At 34.1% G+C, this 26,253-nt stretch overlaps 1 protein-coding gene and 1 long non-coding RNA gene across 3 annotated transcripts in view; both read left to right on the forward strand.

Annotated features, from left to right (window-relative positions):
* Nucleotides 1-12,839: 12,839 nt before the first annotated feature.
* LOC123673213 (failed axon connections) overlaps nt 12,840-26,253 on the forward strand; it is a 51,344-nt gene continuing 37,930 nt past the window's right edge. Inside the window, exon 1 of one of the 2 annotated variants that reach the window (XM_045607682.1) lies at nt 12,840-13,560. In XM_045607682.1, coding sequence (XP_045463638.1) covers nt 13,267-13,560 — 294 coding nt within the window. In that variant the 5' untranslated portion in view covers nt 12,840-13,266. The remainder of the gene's footprint in view (nt 13,561-26,253) is intronic. The other variant, XM_045607683.1, reaches the window with a different exon arrangement.
* Nucleotides 18,881-19,884, forward strand: LOC123673214. The gene is made up of 3 exons (XR_006746444.1): nt 18,881-19,079; nt 19,409-19,529; nt 19,598-19,884. It is a non-coding gene; the product is annotated as an uncharacterized LOC123673214 (long non-coding RNA).

Genomic DNA, 26,253 nt, shown 5'->3' on the forward strand with positions numbered 1-26,253 from the left:
TAATAGAAATTATCATTCACTCCCGGTGTAAAGACTAAACAAACCAGGGGAAAAAGAATGAACAGTACTTCCGGCGATTTCGTCTTTTCTTTGAAGGCTTTCACTCACGGAGATCAAAACACAACACGGTTCGGCCTCACTCAAAAGGATTCACAAACGGACTGGCAAAATATTGAACGTCTGTACCCAACCTTGCACAACCTTAAATATCCTCTCACTGAGCTAGAGAAGAGACTTGGGACGTGAATGATCACCCGAGAGAGTAGAAATGGGCAGTCAATCCTTCCACCCAAGAGTTTTTGGTTCAAATAAGGTTGAAAGCCTCAGCTCTTCCATTATGCCGGAAAGATCAACACCACGCTCCGGATATATGCCTGTCTTCCTATAAACGGCGTATTTCAGGAACTTCCTCTGAACACGCTCAATGGGAGTAAGATGCGTTGCATAAATTGAGAACCAAATCATGTTAGCGTACTCCAACCTACTGAGAACAAGGGAAAAGTAGACATTTCTGATAGCAGACAGATCGTCTAGCTCACGGAAGCTCCTGAACAGGAAATCCAAAGACCTACAGGCAGATGAACACAGATCCTCAACATGTGGAACAAAACTCAGCTCACTGTCAAACCAAACTCCCAGGTCACGAAAGTGATCTCCAGCCGCAATAAAATCACCACCAATGTGATAATCGAAAGCTAATGGCTGCGTCTTTCTGGTGAAAGTAACTCTAAAACACTTCTTCAAATTTAAAATAAGTCCATTCAGCAAGCAACAACTTTGAACCAACTCCAAACTCGACTGAAGAAGTTATTGGTCATTAATATCATGTATTCTCATGAACAGCTTCAGATCATCAGCATAGGCTAGAGCCTCACAATTGAGAGAGCATAAAAGGTCATCAATGAAAATTATAAACAGCAACGGTCCGAGGCTAGATCCCTGAGGAACGCCAAACTTGAGCTCGTACTCAAAAGATCTGAATCCATTGTAGAAAACGTAATTAGTTCTACCCTTCAAATAGGAACGAAGCAACCTCACAAATTAAGGACACGCTAACGGTCTTCAGACTACATAAAGCCCTACCAAAAGACCAGAGCAATGAATTGGGCAGCTGAGGAAGAAAGATGGTGGGATGACTGGCTTAGATGACGAAACGTTATCACTCATGATGGAGACCCAGATTCCAGGTACCCAAATCTTTCAGGGCAACAAACCGGGTCAGGCTGTCTTGTCACCCAAACGAGGTGCCAGAAAGATAGCTGCCAAACCCTTCACAAAAGAGGAAGAGGATCCGAATCCTTCAAACCCTACAAAACTCCAGGCGGGGATGACATATACCCGATGCTGCTTCAGAAGGGGCTGCAGGTCTTAATTCTTTAACCTCGTGAACATCTAGTAATATGTCCCTGAATGATGGCACGACATTAGAGTGAGTTTCATTCCCAAGGCAAGTGCCGGAATCTGATGCAAAATCATTCCGCCCCATCAGCCTCTCCTCCTTTTTTTTAAAGAGGTGGAGAAGATAATTGATCAAGATATCAAAGCGGGTAAGCCAAACACTTACTATGCGAATATGAAGCAACACCGTACAAATGCGGTTTTATTATAATATCGACAGAAACGTTGATCGAACACTTGAATTTATAAACAATTTTTATATTTATATATTTTATATTTGAGTTTTACATAACGAAAAATAGACACGTATGAATTATTCTGGCTATATTTCTGATACATTCTGAATATTTCAAATACATTCAATGTTTGGTGAGACGTATTCGACCCAAGCTAATTTTTTGAGGGTATTGCGATGTTTCATCCTGGGATCACTGATAGAATCGTTGGTTTGACACTCATGGATTTCTGCCGAATACACCTTCCATTTCTACATTTCTACGGAGGACTTTGCCTGAAGGAAAAAACACAACGCTCACAGCACGCGGTGTTCCTAAGAAGGTACCCATCCAAATCTTTACCGCGTTCGGCGCTGCTTGGTTTTAGTATTCTAATAGCGTATTCGACTGGCTGCACCAGTTCGAATTAATTCGAGCTAATTATGTCATCTAGCGCTACAAAAATTCGAATTAATTCGCACTGGTGCAGCCAGTCGAATACTCTTTAACATGCACTGGCAATTTCGGCGTGTTATAGGTAACTTTGCTGGACTAGCAAAGATTTACTACAAATGAATATATAATATATATAGTAAACAAGCACTCAAGTAAATGTTTGGACATCACAGATAAAGAAATGTCATTCTTGTACTTCCAGGTTACCCAAAATACATGGCTCTTCGTATTATAGATCTTCTTCCTTACAACAAACGTAACAAAAATTCAAATTTTATACAAGGTGAAGGTGGTTTAGTACGTAAGCGGGTTACTGGATTTTCTGATTAATTCTTTCCGCACAATTAAAAAGTGACCCATCAATATGATAGTATTTTTTAGAGGCTATCCAAATATTTTATTAGAAAAACTGTCGAACACAGGAATGGAAAGAAATTGAGGAAAACCCGTTGTACCAAGAAAAATTTTTTTGCAAATTAGGACTGGTTTTCAAAATCAAATGGTTTAGAGACAATTTCCAACCAATTTTTTTTCATTTGTACTTCCGGTTTTCTCGTAAATGGAAAATTTGTTGAAAGCTTCTGATGCAATGGAGAAATAACTTTGTTTGATAATGTACAAATAACTGAGGATAATGGCACAATGGCCTATATCAACGATCAACGATAATGGCATATATCAACGTGATATAGTAACATGATTAGACCGTAGTTCCATCGTCGATTTAAAACTGATATTCCATTGTTACCATCAACCACTTCCATTTGAGTCGAAAAGAGACTTCAAAAATGTAGACGCATTATTAGCTGTATATTTTGCTTTCATATTCAGCAGACTAAATGTTGCAACGCCTGTTTGGAGTCCTTATTATAGTGTTCACATATTGAGACTCGAAAATGTTCAGAGAAAATTCCTCAGATTTCTCAGTTACTGGTCCGGTTTCATGACACAAAAAGGTGCCGAGAACTATTCTATCAGACCATTTTGATGTGGTCAGTTTGGAATATCGCAGAACTATAAATGATGTATTGATACTCCAAAAACTTTTGAATGGTTCATTGCAGCCAGAATTTCTTCTTATCGGTATTATCATTTATACCCGAGTATATCACTGAGGAAACACGACATCTTCTTACTCCCTAGGAGAAATACTGTTGCTGCCCATAACTCACCTCTGTATCGTATGCAAAAAGAGACTTCCATGTTTGCAGAAATTTGTGAAATATTTTTCGACAGTTCCAGAACGGTCAAGTAAAAAATGTTTAGAAAATATTTCGGGGAACTTTAACACTATTCTCTCCTGTGCATCATTTTTATTTGTGTTTAGGGGTTATCATTTCCGAAATTTTTTTTTCATCTATTATACAAAGCCTCATGTGTTTTCTTTAATGTAACTATGTAATATTGTAGACTTTTCTATATTATTTTGTGAATACCTTTTTAGGTGTGAAAATAACCTTTATGTATTCCTTAGTTGATGAATAAAATAAATAAAATAAAATATGAGCTGATAATTCATATAGGTAGGCGTCTGCCTGTTGATAATTAGTCAGCCTCTTCCGACGTAGACGCCCAGCATTCCTTTCAACGTTTCGGTGGTCTTCCCTGTGTTCTCTTCCCTTTGGGTTTGTTCTGCCTTGTGCCTTTTACCAGTCTGCTGTCCGGCATCCTCTCTATGTGCTTATTCCAGTATTTTCTCCTCTGCCTCACAAACTTTCCCACGTTCTTATTATCCTCATTTCTATCGTTTTCATCATTCGTGTTGTCCTTGCCGTATCTGGTCATGTCTCCGCAGCATAAGTCATGATGGGTCGGATGACTGTTTTGTATATTCTTACTTTGCTGTCTATGTTGAGATATTTATTGCGTCATACAATATCCTGAAGACAACCTCTGATATCCCCGACGCTTTCAATGTCTGATTTCTTACTTCCCGCTTTAGGTCTCCGTCGCTAGTGATGTCTGATCCAACGTATGTGAACTCTCTCACCTGTTCCACCATCTTTCCATCAATCTCCAGTTTACAACTTTCTTTAGATGTTACCATACATTTTGTTTTAGTTGTTTTTATGAGCATATTCAATGATTTGGCTTCCTGGTTGAAAGCGTGAAGTATTCTCTGTAGATCGTTTTCTGAGTCAGAAATCAATACGGCGTATCGGCATAGGAGACAACAAGAAAATGCATATATTCCCCATCTTCTATCCCGCTGTTCTTGGCAGTTTTTCTGTTATCCTGTCCATAATCAAATTAAATATGCGAGGGCTTAGGGAGTCACCTTGTCTCACACTTTTATTAATCTTTATATCACTGGAGAGAAGTCCACCTGTTCTGATGTTCGTTGTGCAGTTTTGGTTTATGTTGAGGATCATTTCGGTTAGTAAGGAATTAACTCCTTTCTCCCTTAGTATATCGACGAACCCGGTCGAACGCCCTGATCATATCCACAAAACACGTATAAGCTGGATTGTTGAATTCTCTAGATTTCTCGGCTATTTATCTGATAATGAATATCGCGTCAAAGGTCGACCTTTTTTTGCGAAATCCTTGTTGTTCCTCTCTCATTTGTATGGTTTTGCAGAGTTCTTCTGAAATGAATTTAATGAACGCCTTGAGCACGCTATTTAAGTAGGGTGATACCGCGGTAGTTTTCTGGTGATGTTTTTCTCCTTTCTTGAAAATGGGAATTGTGGTGCTCTTCTTCCATTCTTTCGGGATTCTTCTCTGCTTCAGAATGTATTCGAAAATATTTTTTATCTCATTTTGCAGCTTTGCTCCTTCGGATTTTAGCTATTCCATCAGGACCGGGGCTTTTCGATTTTTTTTTTTGACTTGACGATGACCTCTGTTTCGATGTTCATCTTATAAATGAGTTTTCTCGTTGTTCTGAAGTATTCTTCTCATTCTGTCATCGATATTTTGTATGTTCCAACATTGTCATCCTTTATCTCCCTTTGTTTCTCCTCAACATTCCCCAAATCTTTCTCTGGCTTCCGTACAAGTCCCTTTCCATTCCCTTCGTGAATCCTTCCCGAGAATCTTCCTTCATATTTCTTATTTTTGCATTCAATCAATTTCGCACTTGGGTATACAAAGTCCAGTTTCTTCTGGTTTGCTAACTCTTTTCTTTCCAGTGTGAACCATGGAGTTTTATTCTCTCGATTGATATCCACATTTGTTTTTTATTGTTTGTAATTATTTTTGAATTCATAATACAACCTTTTTTTTATTTGAACTTCAGATAATTAAAATATTTGGTGGCCACCAAAGTTCCTGGATTTAACACCGTTAGATTTTTTCAACGTTTTCAAATTGATTAATATTATTCTAAATGAGACCAAAGAAAAAATCTAACGGTGTTTAATCCGGAGTCCTTGGTTGTCACCGAATATTTAAATTATCTGAAGCTTACAATAATTATCATAGATAGGCAGTAGGCACTTGACGTTGATTTGTCGTGTGAAACTGAAACTTTAGATGATTTTTATAGTTCGATCAGAAATTTATATATCATGTTTAAAGTTTTGAAAATGAAAAAAAAGCGATTTTGTTTGTTAAAGAAATTTTTATGGTTTACATTGAAAAAAAAACAAAAGTTTGTATTATAACTTCAAAACTATTGGAAATAAAAAAAAAATGATTATTTCAATGGATTATACGGAAACATGTGCTTGTAGAATATTTTGTTTCATGTTTATAGCACCAGTAATATAAAGAAGTTATGAGAACTTTTCGATTTGCGCCATATTCCAATTTTCTCTTATAGCTTGAAAACAGCTAAATTTATGAGATTGCGGTTTCACCAATTAAATTTATTTAAAAAATCGAGCCTCAGAGGCACACCTCTGGATGCAACACTGAATACAATATTATCGATTGCGAACTTTAGAAGTAAGGATACTGTACTTCGAAGAGATGTTTTAAATCGGTAAACGCTCCAAAGATGGCGCTTCAGGTTTTATAAATGTTACAGTGACTTAATAAAACACAGTCGCAATACGTTCAAATTGAGCCTAAAAATGGCGAATTGGTACAAAGAACTCAGGAATACAAATGACTGAACTGAATTGGCTTCGTCAAAATCAAAATTATTGTACCTGATAGTATTTGATTGTATATAGAACAAATTTATTCAATTGAAGAATACTACAGTGACTTCATTAAATGGGCCTTATATTTTGAATTAATCCCAAAAATCAGGTAAAAGGAGGATATAAACGAAAATCCTCGATATTAAGGCTCAGCCAATCAAAAACGCGAACACTCGTGTCGCCACTGTGGTTTATTGAGTCTCTGTAATGACTGAAATAATAATAAAATTGTAAAATCCACATGAATATAGAAAAAATCGAGAAAGCACTTTCCAGCAAATGCTCGAGTGAATGACGAATGTCATTCATGTGCTCTTGGAGACCCCAAACTTGTATATAGGTATATATGGAATGTACCTATATACTGAAAAATAAAATGCAGTCTCAGTATATTTTATTTCTTATATAGTATATTTTGCTTCTGACTCTACCGGAGGTGGTGGAAGCATTTTCTCCATTATTTTCACACCAAAAGACTGATGAAATTTTGCTGTAAATGTATGATTGAAATTTCATGCTCAATTCAAAAGTTCGTGTTGGTCGCATCAGCAGAACCATAGAAAAAATGAGTAGAAATGAATAAATACCGTAACAATAGAATAATAGATACAATAACTAGGTTGAAATTTATATCGTATTCGACTGGCTGCACCAGTTCGAATTAATTCGAGCTAATTATGTCATTTAGCACTACAAAAATTCGACTTAATTCGCACTGGTGCAGTCAGTCGAATACGCTATTAGTTTGAATATGTATCAACCATAGAGTAATAAACATAGATAGAGGGAGTATACGCAATTTTTGCATGTCCCCAACATGGTTACATTACTTTGTCGGATTGTGATATATTTTCCAATCCACAATTTTACTATGTCATTATGAATGTATGTATATTATTTTGAATGAAATACATTCATTTGAGTGATTCCCGAAAATATTCAAATTTGAATATTTGGAATCCGATATTTTTCCTAATTGTCAAATGTTTAGTAAGCAGAATATTTATTATTTTTCGTATATGACTGCTGGAATCCAAGGTTTGGCAACTATTGCGCGCTTATTGTCAACTCTACTTTCACGTCGAATGGAATATGGAATTGAGTGGATTAAGTATACTGCTCCACAAAAGTTGAGCGACCATTTCAAAATTTCTCTCAAGTTGGTGAATGCGTAGTTTCCCGACTCAACTACGAGATCGAGAAACTGGAAACGTGACCGAAAAACCAGGAAGTGGACGCCCAAAATCTGCCATTCATGCACAAAAGCGGTTTCTGACTGTGTCTACACGTAGAGAGCATTTGAGTACTTGTCGAATCATGCAACAGCGGCTTTTGAACACGCTTCTGGTGTTTTGGTTACGATTGAAATAATTCGTCGAAGACAATCTATATTCATATTCACGAAGATTTTGAAAAGGAATCCATTAACTGCGATTGGAATGGGCCGATGAACACGTGAATTGGAACAATCAATGGAGGTCTGTATTATTTTTTTTTATACGCATCTCTCGGGAAAAGACTGAGCTTATAACGCCCTTTCAAGCGCCCCGAGATGAATTTAGAAGAAATCGGTTTGTGCGTGTCTTAAACTGCTGTAAGTTGTAACCAAGGGGGAATACATCTTGAGGTAGGGTATTCCATAGCCTTGCAGTTCGGTAAAGAAAAGCCTTCTGATACACCGATGTCCTAGCTGTAGAAAGATGCACGACAAACTGGTGACTATTATCGGCTAGCATTGTCCGTCGATCAAATTGAGCCCCTGGAGGAATCATGGAGGCAATGGCAGCAGAACACCTTCCGTGGTAGTATCTGTAAAAAAGGCATAAGTCTCCAACCTTCCGTGGTAGTATCTGTAAAAAAGGCATAAGTCTCCAACCTTCCTACGGTGATCGAGACTATGAAGGTTGGCAGTTAACGTTGGATCGTCTATTAGGAGCACTGCTCTTTTTTGAATGGAATCAAGTAGGAATAACGAGTGCTTAGGAGCTGAACCCCAAGCATGAGAGCAATATTCCATAGCTGGACGCACTTGAGCCTTATATATACATATATATTATTATTCACAGATTAGTCGAGATATGGACGGTTTTTGGATAGTCGGCGTGTTCGGATATGGACCCATCCTCTGATACCCAGAAATCGCATATCGGTTCAGAAAATGTATCCGTCCAGAGGTGTTACAGTTACTGTTAGTTGTTTGAATGGACGTACCCAATTGTTGGTGCTTGATGCTACCATGAATGTGCAAATTTTCATATTTACATAGACCAAGTTAATGACAACATTATTCCATTGTTTCATGCTGCTATTATAGGCCAAATTTCTTGTTTTTGGACGATAATGCGTCACCCATCGTGGCGAGAATTGTCGATGAAGCTCTGGAAATCCCAGATATTCCGTATTTGATCTTGCCCTGTCGTTCGCCAGACCTCAATTCCATTGACCACGCTTGGGATCAGCTAGAAAGAGCTTTGGATTCTCACCAATCACCTCCTCATTCGCATCAAGAACTCAAACGGCTTTTATCACAACTCTGCAGAGAAATCGATCAAGGCTGCTTCAACAATCTGATCAAAAGTATGCAAACGCGTTGTCAAGCTGTGGTTGATGTTCGAGGTGGCCATACGCTTTACTGAAATTTATTTTTAAATTTTTTGAATGAACTGATTTCATACTACAAATACTGAAATAAATTTTCAACTGAAACTGTGAAACTCATGAGGGAATGGACAAAAAAATAATTTAGATGAGCGAGTAAACATCTTGATCTATCATATTTGAAAAATTGCTGAAAAAATGAAAACTTTTGTTTTCAAAATCTCTGAACTTCATCTACTTTTGTGGAGCAGTACATGTCTATGGAATTGAGTGAAATATATCACTGATATGTTTTTATTTCCGCGCGCTTCATGTCAAATTTGATAGTTCATGTTGGGGACAAAATTTGCTTACTGAAAATGACAAATGCTTCCTCTATCATATACCTAAGTATACCTTACAGTTCGGTGGTTTCCAATGGCGCAATTGGGGCATGAATGACGATATCTCTTGATATCAAGTCAGTGCTTTACTATTTTTGACCGCAGTTGATAGTCATCAGTTCAAACATTTGATATGTACCAAAAATATTTTTTCTGAAAGGATTTCCAATAAAAGGTTTCATTTTGAATAGCGCACTATCTGGACAGCTGTTGATTTTGAATATGTTATCTTTTGACATTTGACAAGTAAATACTACGCCATTACAAAAAATAGAACGATACCCGTTTCAACAACGTATTGAAATTGTTACAATGCACTACAAAAATGATACAAAAGTGATCGAATTGATCTTGGAAAATTTCCATATATGGTGCTGCAACCGTAGCCGTCGCGGCTATTTGGCTGATATCGTTTTCCATATGAAACGATATCAGCCCAATGGCCAACCAACGACATAACTCTTTCAGATTAAATAAATATCCATTGATTCCTCTTGAAATATACCCTCTTTCCTAATTATCAAAATGAAACTTTTTATTGGGAAATGTACCTATAAGGCTTAATAGTAGTAGTAGTAGTTCAATTCTGTAATTGAAACAAATGCCTTTTGCTTAATCCTGAAGAATATTGTTGAAGTGAGTAAAGTTTCTCGTAATTCCATGTTTTAATAGCATGTCATTTTGCAGGTGAGTTGTGTAATGATTGTATTGTAACGGTTTGGAGGTTCATGCGAAATTTTGTGAAAAAATTACACAAATACAATTTGAACAAGCGTACGAAAGCGTCAGAGCTTTTCTCATTTTTATTCTGGTCAAGCCAAAAAAGTGAACTATGGAAATATCAGTGAGGTTTAAAATATTTTATTCTCGACCGAAGCAAAACTGAAATCGTTGCTGATTCATGGAAAATTCAGCATTCATGTATCCAAAGCGGAAAGCGGAAAACGACTAACTAGCTGGAATGCCCAGGGCATCACCAATTTTGAGCCAACCGATCAATCCGTCGGATTCTTTCCCAAACGGAAAGTAACAAATGGCTAACCCTGCAAATAACCACCCCCTCCTCCTTTGTCCCGACCCTTATTTGGAGCATCGAAAAATAGATATATGCACCCTGAATAATGAACAATGCTGAAATTTGAACGATTGCCTCTCGTCGGAGTCCGACGAGACGTCGGACCATACGACTCCGAGATACGGGCGTGAAAGAGATCGATAACTTTATCCACGATATCGTTTTTTTACTCCCATCGATTGTTAGATGAACATGACTTTTGGAATTGTTCAATTTTGGAAATATAGTAAAATGATGGGCAAATCGTAGGTCAATGGCCAGATATACCCAGATATCTGTGAGACCAAGATGCATTTGAAGGGCGGGGTCCTGCATGTGCATGGCAACAAGGCCTTGCTAGCGGGTGTCAGACATGGGCGGCGCTACGATTGGGGCTTCGGGGTATTTTTCCCAATACGAAATTTTTTTAAATTTGAATGATGCTACTTGTCAGAATAATTTTCAATTATGAATTTTTAGAATTATTCGATGAAATTTAATTATTTTTCAAAATTTTATAGTGTTTAAATCTTTTTCAGGTATAAGCTATGAAATTTCATGTATAATTGGTTGTTACCCTAGATTGAACTATCTAGCCTGAGAATCTAATCCAAGAATATTAATTATTAAAATCTAGGAAACATATTGCAAAACAAAGAATGTGGAGAGGATACATATTTCAAATTTCATTATTATATTATTGTCAGTACTAAATGCATATCGATTTTTGTTTCAAATTACATACAAAAGGTTCTTATACCTTCCGAGGAGACGATAGAAGAATGAACAATATATTTTAAGGGATGACCAGAAATGTTGTACCTGAATGATTCGAGAGAATTATTACTTCAAACGAAAACTAATCGATTATGAAAATTTTTCGAATTTCGGACTAAATAACCATACTGTTCAAATCCACACAGTAAAAATTCTTTATTTTGTAAAGTAAAAAACATACTAGATCATCGTGTAAAATTTGCGGAGTTTCTTTCATCAGCAGAGTAAGGAGTCCACAATAGATTTCTCTGAATTTATGACTGAGAAACTTCTGAAGATTCCAGTGGCAGTTAAGGTGAAAAACCGAATAGATTGAGCAATCCAGCCGTGAAATATTTCAGCGTTATACTTTTATTCCTATTGAACCCAATTAAAATTTCATATTTAATTTTTTAATATTTTCTTTCGAATTTAGTCTTGCTTCTATATATCATGAACAATATTCGTAGGTATCAAAATGCATTCACTTTTTTGATTGCCATTCGTCCAAACGCGGAAAAATAATAAGCATTGCTGAAAAATTATCATACGACTAAAATGCATTGATATAATCATAAATCATAATATATAAATGGAAACATTCATCATTCATCTATCCTCCTTAATTATAAATAATAATGAACTTTCGGTAATGTCAAAAAAAATTTTTGACCCCGATGAAATTTCCATAATGAAATTACACTGTTTCGATTTTCAAAAAACATTTCTGTTTTTTAATTTTCGAGAAATGAATTTTTGACATCACATAAAAACAATGTAATAATAAGATGATATCCAATAAAATACTTTTCTTCGGAAAATTTCACCGCAAATAATTTGAAGTTGCAATTTCATTTCAGGTACAGACTCCACGAATTGCTTTATATTTTTAGCTTTGCCTCAAATTAAATGGTATGTGGCTAATAATTATTTAGCTTCTGTGTGAAATTGCAGCGTTCTTAACTTGCTCTTGTCGCCCTAAATGTAAAAAGCATACTTTTTTTCTCATCAAAAATAATAAGCTCTGACGGAGAGAGTTTTATTTATAAAAATAGTTCCCAACTCAGCTATTGGTATTCTGTAGATAATACCTACTTAACAATTGAGCAAACTCATGAAGTACCTACAAGTGCTCATCTATCAAGCATTGGAAATTGAAATGTGACCAATACATTCGAGTAATTTTACTCGAAACATAACCGAAACCTTTAATAACATTTGTAATTCGGTTTCATTGAATATACAAAGAACAAATGAATAGGATATAAGCTTTATGTTAGAAAATTCGATCTTAAGACTTTAATATTTTGGGACACTGGGCCAGGTGGTTTAATAGTCCGTTTTTTATTAGATTAACTACTCTATATTATTTCGAATCATTATTTAACCTTGTCCTTGAAAAAAATGTTGTTTCGAAAATAGTACTGGAAAAAGTTGCAGCTTTGTGGTTGATGTCTGATATAGTGATATAACTCTGATAATAATATCGTGAAATTAATCGGAGTTTCTATAAGTGAAACACAATATAATCTGCAGTTCACTACTTTTCTCGATTTTGGAATTGAAGAGTCATTAAAATTTAATCGGGAAGTCATAATGTTTTTACCTCAAATTTACCTAAAGATTATCTCGAGTCAGTTTTAAAAATACTAATTTCTTCAAGAGTAATATTGAATCAGAATAGTGTTTGTGATTAGCTAACCAAATGGCCAATACACTTATTTAGTTTATTTTCAACAAATCCTGAGTTCAAGAGGTAATATGAATTATGAATATGTAGATTAAGAGTCATGAATCGTATTGCTGAATTCCTAAAATGTAATATCTACTTGCATGTTATCAGTGTAGCATTCATATTTTTCTATGCATAAAAATATCGAGGAATATGACACTTAAATGATAGTCTGCCAATTTTTTCTCGTATTTTGCTAGATTTTCAGTGAATGGTGTTGTACTAACCAATTTTTAAAAATCTAAGCTTTGAAATGCACAAGTGTCCATAGAGAACAATAAAAGAGATTTATTCATTTCAACAAGGAACAACTGAAATCGACGTCGCCACCACTGTACGAGGGGGAGAAGGAGCAGAGCCCCTGTCGCTTCCAGCCGAAGAGTGACGTCACTGACCGACCCGCCCGAGCTTGCCGAGTTGCTGCGTTCTCCACTTCTCGGCTCGATTTGTTGAATCATCCATAGTTCATCCTCTCGTTGTGTTGTTGATAGTTGTCGGTTTAGCTGCTTCATTACAGAAACTTGTGTTTCTCTTTGTACTTTTAACTGTGCGCTCGTTAAGTGGTGTTTAAATTTGAACGGATATGGCTACAGAAGTAGAAAACAACGCACCCGCTATGGACACCAAAGAAATTAAAGAAGAGGTTGCAGCCGGCGATAATAAAGCGGAAGAGGCAAAGCAAGAAGTCGGTGCTGGAGACGCTGCAACTCCAAAGGAGAAAGAACCCGCTCCTCCAAAAGTTGTAGTACACAAGACGAATTATGAAAAAGATGTTGTATATTTATATCAATTTTCTCGCACCCCGCTTTTGCCATCTTTATCGCCCTATTGTCTCAAAGTTGAAACCTGGCTGAGGCTTGCCGGTATCAAATATGAGGTTAGTAAAACATTATTTTTATTCATTGGTACTTCAATACTCGCTTTATCTGTTTGCTTTATTTCGTTTCTCAATACTAAATTGCCCTTTTTTGATAAACATGCAAGTTGTGACTCTTTGGTCGCCATTTTAATCTATTCATAGAAGCCTGTTGTGCTTTAAACATGAATTCATTGTTATAAAATTTTCGCAAAATTCCTTTCTACTTCGATTTTGAAATCTATAATTGCTTTAAAAAATACAAGTACTTCGAATATTTTCCATCCCGAAGAAAGTAACCATAAGAAGTAGTTTACACCGGAATTTAATTTTCTACAATGCATGAAAATGTTGATTATTTTATTGATGTAATTTATAATATTGGCGGTTTCTAAATTTAGTAAATTTTTATGGTGAAATTGTGGCACAATCCTAATTTTTCCATTTCATCTGGATTTAAAAGGATTTTTCGTCAAGGTAAGTTAGTGAGCGGGTACTTTTTGAATGTAAATGTTAATCTCCCCTATATTGTAGATTTTTAGCTTCCCTTTGTGCTGAAATGCATTATTTTCGAATGATAGAATCGAATAATTCTTTAATTGATGGTGTTAATTTAATCCACCATAGGGGAGTGTTACCGCTGAGTCATAAATTGTAGCTTCCTAACGAAAGCTTATAAATTCATTTAAAATAATGTGAATTAAAAATGGTAGTGTTTGGTGAATTAATTAAAATATTTGTATTCGTTGTATTCCAGACCAACCCTTCTTTTAGCTACCTCTGTAACCCGTTCAATATTTTTACTCGATGCGCACATTGTATGATTTCTGTGTTCTGCTTGAACATATTGTATATTTTCTCTATTAAACTGTTGTGTAGGTTTATGAAGGAAATTTTCATTTTGTCAGAATACCTAATTAATTTCTGAAGTTTGTTAATATATGGTTCATTTTCATTTATTATGTCCACAAACAAAGTTTGTGTAAGAATTTAATATGGGAAATTTCTTTGCAGGTATAATATCATCTGAATTAGTTTCCGTGATTTTTAGCCTCTAAAATTCAAAGTCCAATTACTTTAGGATGATCAGTAAGCAATGGGTATAAATTTGTTTCTGGAAATTGATTTTTTTTTCTCTAACCAAAAGCAGTTGAATCGATCGGATAAGAAACCTTTCGTCATCACAGGTCTTATGACAGAAATTAATAGGAATTATAGGAAATAAACAGTAAAATTTTTAGGAGAAACGATTACTTTTTCAAGAATCCAGGAAATTGAAATATCAATTCTTTGAATTTGAAATACCTACATATTTCATCACGAAGCTGATGTTCTCCAAGATTTTGAGAATTCGTACTTAATAGTATCGATTTTACTTCCTTCTGAATTCTGTATTCAATAAGAAATCATTACAGTATCTTTTGAACTTTTCGAAGGTTTCTTTTTATTCGATATGATGAACGGGAATACTGCCGATATCATATTTATATTATCTATTTATTTACGACTCGGAAACTATTCAGGATGAGACTTTGCAGTACTGAATATTGTATATCTGTAGGTGTGGCTTTTAATTCAATTATTTTGCAGTATTGGTTTCGATTGATAGTAACTTTTTTTATACATTTTGAAATGTCTTTTGCTAAAAAATCCCATGAGGAATTCGTTCGGCCTCTGCTTCTCTTAATTGAAAAATATATTCATTGCCGAGAACTTACATTCGTGGAATTCAAAACGTATTTTGCTACGAAGATACTGAAAACATGTATTTCTCAGCTTAATCCCAGACTTGATAGTTTTGGAGTTATATATACATTTTGAATTTGAACTCGAATTTCAGAAAGATTAACCCTGGGTTTAAATTCTGTAGAGTGATATTTACAATATGATATTCAAGCCAGATCTAGTATTTATTTTATAATATTAAAGAAGATAATTCACCATAACATAAAATTTTCAGTGTTCTACGCTGTATAATTTTGAAAAACATGACACCTTTATTTCAGAGTTAGTGCTGCATTGTCAATCTTAGGAGAATCTATTTATTGTGTATTACCACATCACATGCAAATAGCGTTTATACTTTTCTACAAAACTCCAGTGAAGCGGTCAGAAAAATCCAATTTTTTGATATACTAATTTATATTAGAGAATTATTTTTCTCGATCTGTTTCGAACTTCCATTGTTGAAAGCAATAAATCAAAATGGATTACAGGAAGCTCAATGCATTCATCCCATGAAAAGATCAATCAATCCGAATATACCGAACATCCGATGCACAAATTTGTTATTAAGTGATTCATAAATTCCATATGATGACCTCTGATACCTATCATAGATCCCGGTGAATGCGGGTAATTTAAAAGAGTAACGGTTATCGGTGTCGTTCACGGGAAAAGTTTAATGAATTCCAATATTGGATCGTCTTCGAAACGACCTCTTCGAACTAGATACTTGACCCTGGTTATGAACTCGCGAGCTTTCGTCTAACAACTTTACGCCATGGTCTAGTCTAAAAGTGGCATCCAGTCATTGTTGGGCGAAGTATACCACGATCGTTATGCAAATAATGGCGCGAACGGAAACCTCGGTCAACAAGGAGGTGCTCGACAACTTCGAAGAAGATGTCTGATTTTTAATGTGTACTTGAGAACCGGCGTCCGGCGATTCGATTTAGATATTTGGATTTCTTATCAAGGGGTGTTCGGATAGGCGAAAACACGATGCAAAATTTACAATGATTTATTGTTTCCTCTATTTCATTACAAATGGTTTAGATAAAATAAAAGAAAACTAATGTATACATCTGAGAAAATTCTGCGCATTCATTCCAGAGAATAGAGATTTTCTCAAAAATTCTTTTGCGGATGTTGGGCAAGCTTACTTACCATCATCATGATTACCAGGAGAAAAAATCTTGAGACTTCAAAATGATTAATTCAGCTCTTGAAAGTGTCCCCCACCAGAAAACTTAAACAACACTCTATACATATATCGAAAGCAAAGCGTTACCGTATCAATTATTTGCATTATTCTCTCTGGATATTTTTCCGCTCCATACCAATCATTCGCATTAAATTTGGTATAAAAATCTGTAGTCAAACATAATTATGTAGGATTCCTCCTAGAGAATCCTAACCACCATAAGTCTAAGGATCGAGGCCTAAATAGTTTCGGAGTCTTGAATTTTTGAAAATAATATTCGGAATCCAAACGATTAATTGTGTATGATCTATCTCTGACGAGAGTTGAGAAACTTCCCTCTAGGTCATGAAATTTCAAATACACAAACAAGAATATGATAACATGAACAAATATTTCACATACAACGTAACCAACCGTCAAAAATTGACATTCGGTCTATGTTAATATTCTTTTCTATCGCTCGCCCTCGGCATCTCGAGATAATACAACTCTCTCAATTAATTTTTTTTTGTCGTCGGTAGGTCAACGTACTCCCTCAACCTAAGTCGAAATACATCCGAAGAACATGACAAGGCTGTAATTATTCCGCCAAGACGGGCCCCAGCGCCATTGGGCCAGGCTACAAAGCCACAATTAATTTCAAAGCCGTTCGGATGCACGTTCGGTTACAGCGTAGAAAAAAAAATCTCTCAGTTTCAGTTCAATTATCTAGCAACATATGAAACTGAGCGGGGAACGTCATCGTTTCGAAGAATCAAGAGGCTCATTTAGAACGATGCAAGTTCCCAGGCGATATGTGTGTCAATGCGGGTTGATCCCCGCGTTCTATTTGTGTTTCAAATTGAAGGATATGATGTGGTAAATTGGACGAAATTTCTGTTGATTGACGTCACGCCAAGATCGTGTAGGGGTGGAAAAATTGAGATGATTTTTATTGCGCTGAGGTCAGCCGGGTATACACGGAAAAAAATCTATTCTCAAATCAAGAAACAGGATATTCTTGAAATATTAAACTTGATCCAAGTATATATTGAATCGGAAAAAGTAAAGTAAGAAATTTGGTATACTTGGAATGAATAAATAGAATACCGAATACATATACTTCATAGAAATATATAATACTCCATACAAGTAAATGACGTATTCAAAATGAAGGAATAAATTTATTGATTCAAGAATACTGCTACATTTTGTTTGAACATACGATATTGCGACTTCGAAGATATCATTTACTCATTATGAAAATTGAAATATACTCATTCCAAATTATATTTTTGAAGAATTGGTTTACACATTATAATGATTGCGAGTGATACATTTCAGTTGTAATTAGGATATGCCCAAGTCACAAAGATGAATTGGAGACCTATTTGATCATTTTTCATGTTCGAGACTAATCATAATAAATGAAAATTTGAAATTTTGTGGACAAAATTTCGTCATAGTGAGACATATTTCATTTTAATATTTAAATATTAGGGTTTGAGTGTTAGAAGGGGAGTGAATAGTTCATCTGAACTCCACCCTGTGATTGAATTAGCAGAAAATATGAATTTTATTTTTCTTTTTATGTTCATTGTAGCTAACCAACTCAATAAAGGCCATACTAGATAATTTGTTAATATACCGTTTCACAATACATCTAGTTTCTGACGCTAAAAATTGTCATAGCGGTACCATATTGAGGTAAGGTATGTTTATGTATATGATTTTTTGAGATGTGTTAATAATACATAAAAATATAAGTGAAATTGATTTTGGTGAGCAATCATGAACCTAAAAAATGATAAGAAAAACACATTTTTAATCTCATTTGAATTTTGACCAGTCTTTTGAAATAACTTTTGTTTCAACATTCAAAAATTGATGAGGTATACTAGCAATCAAACACCTGGGATTGTCACAGATAGCAAGAGTCTCGTGACCGACACAACATGGGAATAATCGTTAACAGTTTACTTTATATGTGTGATATAGAATTAGCCAAAAATTATTTAATGGATATGAATGTATTTTACAAAATATAATTCCTTTAAGTGGTGTCTAATAACCCAAGTGGTTGATGAGTGAAATAGGTATTTAAATAAAAAAAACCTAAAATAATTTGATCACGGATTCCGTTTTGAATGATTTGAGTGACAAAATTTGTTTTGATTTCTGAAACATTGAAATGATCTAGTTCAGAATAAACCATTCATAATCTGAATTATATTTGCATGTACTAGATCTGAGTATATTATACCGAAATATACTAAAACGCGAGTTCTTTCCCCTGCATCTTCGTCAACATGATACGACTCGTTTGATATGCCGCGCCAATGAAAACGTTCTTATCCACCTGTTGGCAGTATTTATCGTAATACAAGTATATAAATGCTTTCATCCACTAGATTCAAGAATATTATTAGAAGATATACTAAAATGCGCCCTCTGTGCAGTTTACATTAGAAAATATCTCTTTCGATCCTCTTCAGTCTCATTTAGGTGATAGGACTGATCGGTCTACGGAAGTTTTGATTGTGTTATAAGTGTTAGATACTGAATACATACTGCAAAAAGCAAAATTTAATTAGGAATTAGGGATACATGGAGTGTCTGATTGGAACATTTCAAGGTAAGTTTTTATTGAGAAATAATTTCAACTTATTTAATTTTTTTTCATTAATTCGGATTTCATTTTCCTTTTCATGATGCTCTTGGTGTTTTTTACTATTGTAATTCAGCTTGATATCTTTGTATTATTTCTTTGAGGACTAGGTATTTTTGAATTGATATTTTCAACAAAATTCTTACTTTTTCAGAACAAATGCGTTAATATTTAATAGGGTCTGTTATAAAGATTTTCTAGAGATTTCTAATTATTTTCGAAATATTAATGCACTTTTTGAATACAACTTCCTGTTCATAATTGATGAATGTTGATTAAATTTGATTCTTTTGCAGAATATGGAAATTGTTCATGAACAATTGGGAGTTACGTTATCATTTGCTTATGAAAATGCAAATCAATAGATATCTATCGATATGAGTGAGAAACAATTTTGGAATAATTCTTCAGGACCAGGTAGTATTTTTCATTCGAAAAAGTCCACGATAAAATTTATTTATCACAAATTTCTTCTTTCTTTGCAGATCTCAAGTGATATTGGAAAAATCATTCAAGAACAGAAAAATAGAGCAACACAGAGGAATCAAATCACCAAGCCCAACTTGTTTTTGGTATCAGGGGAAAATCTATTATAGCCGAAAAGTTTCCAAATTTTTGTATAGATGTAGATGAAGTTTTAAGAATGTATCTGGAATTCTCTCCAACTAAATAATTTATTCTTTAGGAGATAACTATGTTCCTTTAATCCTTTGTATAGTGCAATGTTTTATTCTGTATTTGTATGAATGTAATACAATTTTTTTCCAATGTAGATATTGTTTATCTGTTGGTTTTTATTTATTTTATGATAATTTGAGAAATAAATTCGTTTTTTCATATATGCTGTATTTTATTTATTATTCAGATTAAGAAATCTAATGGATTGGATAGATAATTGCATTTATTCTTTCGAATAATTTCTAAGAATTGATTTGAAATTAATATTCATTTCAAGTAAGTTTACTGTTTCTTCGGAACAACCATAAAATTAATTTTGAATTTACCATATCACATACTTATTCTAACACTAACTTAATTTTGGTTTGAGTATATCAATTCTTTCATTCGAGTATATGATTCACTACCTTCAAACGAAGAAATGATGGAAATTAAGGAATTCAATATCTTGTTTTGAAAATATTTTATATTCAAACGAAATTTATCAACCACTCATTGCAAGTATAGTCATTTACTCACAGCAAATATAAAAATATTCTTTGGACCAATTATACCGACTTTATTAAATTCAAGAATATCATATACTTATTTGGAATACTTGGTATATTCAAATTTGGAGAATAAAGTATACTTGACCCAAATTTATTATAATCTTGCTTATATATGAATCTATCATATACTTCAACCAAATATTATTCACTCAATTTGAGAATAGATTTTTTTGCGTGTATGGAGGTGTACAATTGATTAATGCTAATCGGATCGATTTGATGTAGGGGAGTGATTCACATATGTTGATACTATTTTTTCCTAACGGATGAAATTTGTTTTCTTCCACAATTAACTATTTTCTTGTAGACTTGATTATACATGGTGTTCCACCATTGACGCGACGCCCTATTACAGTTAGGCGCTTTTTTTTTTGACGCTATATAACCAGACTCCATCAGGGCTACATAATCAAACATTACCAAAAAGTGTAAATGAACAAACCTCTTTTTTTCGTTAAACACCTTGTTTTTTTTTTTAAATTTTTGGATTGCATGGAGAAACGAACCCAAGTTTTTTCGAAGTTCCATACTTATGCTGAAACCTGTTTCGAGATATTTCAATTTTTCATAAATTGAAGGGTCTTTGGGAAAACCTGATAACTTTTAAATGAAATGATTTTTTTAAATGCGATTTCGAAAGTGAATCCTGACTCTTCAATAATTATTGAGAATTATACTGGATGTTCAATATGAGACAATTCATCGATGATTTATTCAAAAGTTGGCTTATTCAAAAATGGCACAACCTGTAGGTATTTAATTTTTTATCAGGTAGCAAATATCATTATCTTCGAAAAATTCTCTGCCAAATGAGAAAATGAAAGATGGGGTGTGTCATTTGGAATAAGCCCGATAACGTTTGAAAGTCATCAATGGATCGACACATTAAACATCCAGTAGATTTCTCAATAATTATCAACAACTCAATTCTTACCTTCGTTTTTGTTGTATTCGCTTGTAAATCTCATTGAGATGAATTCATTCATTTCTGAGTCATTAGGCTTTTCCAAAGATCCTCCAATTTATGAAAAATCGACAAATTTCGAACAAACTTGTGTTCATTTATTCCATCCAATCTGAAATTTCAATAAAAAAAAGTGTTCCATAAGAGAAAACATTTACATTTCTTTGGTATTTCCAAACAATTTGAGAGTGTAACTATAATGGAGCTTAATAATATTGTGTCGAAATAATCAATTTTCAAATAGACAGTTGCGTCAGTGGTGGAACACCCTATTTATGCTATTCTATATGGGGATAATATAGATACCGGTATTCACTGTGAAAATTGTGGGATCTTTTTTTTTGTACGGATGAAGCATGAGAAAGTTTGCTTAAAAAATATCGATCTAAAAGCTGCCTCTGCTGGCCTTACAAGAGGCCATACTTTTAGCTCATTTCTCAAGATTTTTTCCTCTGTGAGCACAACTTTATATCTAATGTTCAATCTCATGTAGCTTTTTATCGGAACACTAATCTGTGATGCCTTTCTCGTAAATAGTTCAAGGGTGCTTACTTTGACTGCTAAATCGCCTTTTAAACATTTCGCATATCGGATTTGTGGCATATAGATCCATCCTGTTGACATCGGATACCATTTCAGTTGCATCAAGAAACATCTTTCATTGACCTCAACAGTGTTGTCTTTCTCATTTTCAACTCTACACTAAAAGTTAAACATTTCAATTTTTCTATAACTTTCTACTATACTTTCTCAGAAACTATTTGTCTTTGACCATCCTAGTTCCATAATCAATAATCATATCCATATAAGTATTTCGAAGACTTTAAATCTAATAAACAGAATCTTTGCAAAAAAATTCATCGTCATCAAAATTCGATTGAGTTTCTTACATTTCTAATGATTCTCAGAATTTCTAGAATTGAATTACATATTCGTGAGATGAATTCAATTTGTGTCCAATATGTCCGAATTTTTCTTTCGATAGTTATTCGGAATATTCGTGCTACATTTGTGGGCCTTCCGAAACATGTTTACAATTCGTAGAACGTATCTATCGGGTATCAAAATGCAGCGTGTGCCTGGCACAGTGGCGTACTTCCTTAGCGATTTCCTATTGTACATACCTGCATGATAATCACGTAGTCATTGAAGGGGAATGATATTGCGTCTCGCATTCCTAAACCGAGTTGGAAGTTATCATTGAATATCTCGTGTATACAGAAGTCGAAAGGTTGAAATGGCGGATATAATGGACCTTCAGATTTGGCGAAGAGAAAATTTTTAAATTCCATGCGATTATATTATTTAAATTATAAAGAATAGAAAATATCTAACAACGAAATATTGCACCTAACTGGCTTTGTGCCTGATTTGTAAGATTTTATACTTGTTGAACATCCAGAATGAAATTTGCGAAAAAAAATCAAATTTTCATTGATTTATTGATTCTTATTTGAGAAATATGAAAGTGGATGTTATTTGCCGAGAATTTTTTCTGGAGCGAGAAAGCATCTATTATGATTATTTCTGATGTTTTATTGAATGAAATAACCTAACGTGGAGTCAGAAATTTTGTGAAATTGTTCGATTGATTGTCCTGCACATTCGAATTAAAATCTGAATTTCATGCTTATGATATCTTTTTTCCTTATTTTTCTACTTATCGACTTCAACCCAAAACCTTAAAGTTGATTTTCATGTCAGTATTCGAAAATTATTTGAGTTTTTTCTGTGTCATTCATTTACCCAAGTAGTCAATGAATAGTGACCATAGCTCATGTAATGCACTTTCTTCCCATATTATTAACTCATTTGGACATACATTACAAACTTTTTATTGCACTTTGCACATAAAATAAATCATTATTGATTAAATCGTTAAATATCCGAAATTTCGAAAACAGGATGTTCCTAAATTTGAAGTACAAATGGAAATTAGAGATTACTTGATGTGTCTGTAGTCCTACTTTTTTATGATGATTAAGTTTGTCGAATCTTTATTAATCTTCGCTACAGATTGGGCAAATAAGTACCAAAATTTAAAATTAATTTATTTATTACATTTTACTAACTAGATCTTTATAATAATTTCGATATTCCTGAGGATTACTAGACAATAGTTTGAATTTTTTTTGGAAATTGGTAGTAGATACGACAAAACTGCAAGAAACCAAAAAGTGTAGTACTGGAACAAAGACATTTACTTATATACCAGTGGTCCACGGAAAAAAGTTCTGGAAGAAAGAAGTAGGCTCAGTTACAGAAAAAAATCACCCTGTAGATTTGCATTCAAAATTAGCATATCACAGGATGAAAACATAAAATTGAAGTATCTATGTCAAATTCAGGTTAAATACTTTTGTGAAAGGAAGGTGCTTTGAGAAGAAAAACTTTAACACCATGTAGCTTGATAACATTTTCGTTTGCAACTACAATTTAGGAACACTCTGCAAGACTGTGGACTCCATAAAATTATCGTGGATTAAAAATTTGTTCAGTTTGAAATTTAGGGTTGAATCAGAACGAGTTGATTGTGTGACAAACACCAAAAATCAAAGTTCTGTGGAACACACCATGGATCTAGCTGAAAAATTTGAAAGCATACTATTAAATAACAGTGGAAATTAGTCAATGAGATTTCTTTATGTTATATGTTATAGATATACAAATAGAATGAAAAAAATGCATATTGCCAAAGCTTTCAGAAGATCGTACTTTTTTCATTTCAATTTCTTTTGAAAACATAATCCAATGCTTATAGGATTGGAAATTACAGATTGGTAGCTGAGTGAAATGATATTCGCTTTATTCCATATATAAAACAAGCCCAAAAAAACTTCAACTGACGTATTCTTGCTGATCATTTGACATGATATTCAAAAGCAAAATTGGATGTAGAGCCATCTTGATGAATCATTATGAGTTCCAAAAGCTGAACCCTTTTATTGAATTCATGGAATACCCGATGTATTTATTTTAACATTTTTCATCTATTTTTGAGTGACAGTGAAATTTAGGTTACCTCCACGAATTTAATTTTTTATTATGGTTTATCGTGAGGAATTATAAAAATTACTGCTTTTAGAGGTGTAGAAGTTTTCATCGCAGTAATTGTCTCTGGCATACAATGAAAAGGTAGCCGTGAAAAATACGATCAGACGTAATTTGCTCTGTATAATTTCGCCGCAGTCGCTATAAATTTTCATTTGAATATACGTAATTATAATATATATAATTTTCGTTTGCAACTACAATTTAGGAACACTCTGCAAGACTGTGGACTCCATAAAATTATCGTGGATTAAAAATTTGTTCAGTTTGAAATTTAGGGTTGAATCAGAACGAGTTGATTGTGTGACAAACACCAAAAATCAAAGTTCTGTGGAACACACCATGGATCTAGCTGAAAAATTTGAAAGCATACAATGAAATAACAGTGGAAATTAGTCAATGAGATTTCTTTATGTTATATGTTATGGACATAAAAATAGAATGAAAAAAATGCATATTGCCAAAGCTTTCAGAAGATCGTACTTCTTTCATTTCAATTTCTTTTAAAAACATAATCCAATGCTTATAGGATTGCTGGTATTATACTCATTAATATAACGAGACAAAGGATGTTCCAGCCCACAGTAACAAGTAATTCGCTACATCGTCGTTTCATCAAACAACATCCCTGTTCGAAACTTTGCTAAGTAGCTTGTATTCGAAACCAGCTCGGTTTTAGTCTTTTGTCGTCGCTTTTACCTTCGACCCTCGGACAAAGGAATTCACGAGCCATATACGAATAATAACGAAATGTCGTTATGCGTTGAACAATAATTCTGCTCTCTCTTGCATTCATATCGCACCTATGGAGTATGCAGCACCAGCGGAAGTAACTGTGGTTGACATGGATGGCATCATATATGCTAATTACGGTCGCGGTTGCTAATTAATTATCAATTATCAGCGACGAGCACATTTGGGACGAGTGTGCACCGAATTCATTCGGAATTTTAATTCAACTTTGATTACGTACGTGAGTTATTTGAATCGGGCCTCATCCTGTTTTTTTTTTATGATATGGGGAATCCGTTCACAGTATAGCGGTTCGATTTGATGTTTTGTGTGCTCGACTTCCGGTGTTCTCGTGGGAAATGAACCAATAAGATGGACACGAACTTTGCATTTTTGAATGTAGATTGTAGTTTTATTATTGAAATAATCCTTTTGTGGATATCTCGATAGTTTCAAAAGAAATGATTTGATAAATACCCAACTAACCTATCTAAAAATCACATTCAAGTAGAATACTTATTGCCTGCAATCATAGAGTAATAAACATAGATAGAGGGAGTATTCGCAATTTTTACATGTCCCCAACATAGATTAAGTTGTCGGATTGTGATATATTTTCAAATCCACAATTTTTCTATATCGTTATGAATGTATATTATATTGAATGAAATCTATGTATTTGTGTGATTCCCGATTAAATATCCAAATTTGAATATTTGGAATCCGATATTTTTCCTAATTGTCGAATTTATATTAAGCAGAATATTTATTATTTTCTGTATCTACCTGCTGAAATCCAAGGTTTGGCAACTTTTGCTCTCCTAGTGTCATCGTTTGTTTTACGTCGTTTGACGCGCTTGAAGTTTGTTTTCCGAATATCTGATATATTCAGGTATTTATTTCAATAAATTTTGAGTAAATATGAAACGTTGATTCACTATTGAACATAAGAAGTACTTCCTTTGTGGAGATACTCGCGAATTAAGTGAAATATCGTATCACTGATATGTTTTCATTTCCGTTCGCTTCATGTCAAATTTGATAGTTCATGTTGGGGACAAAATTTGCTTACTGAAAATGACATAGTCTCCCTCTATCTATGATTATTACTCTGAGCCTGCAATAACGCATGCCGTTTTTGCAATGTAGATTTTTCAGGTTTTAT

The sequence above is a fragment of the Harmonia axyridis genome, chromosome 2, assembly GCF_914767665.1.
Source record: "Harmonia axyridis chromosome 2, icHarAxyr1.1, whole genome shotgun sequence".
Lineage (NCBI taxonomy): Eukaryota > Metazoa > Arthropoda > Insecta > Coleoptera > Coccinellidae > Harmonia > Harmonia axyridis.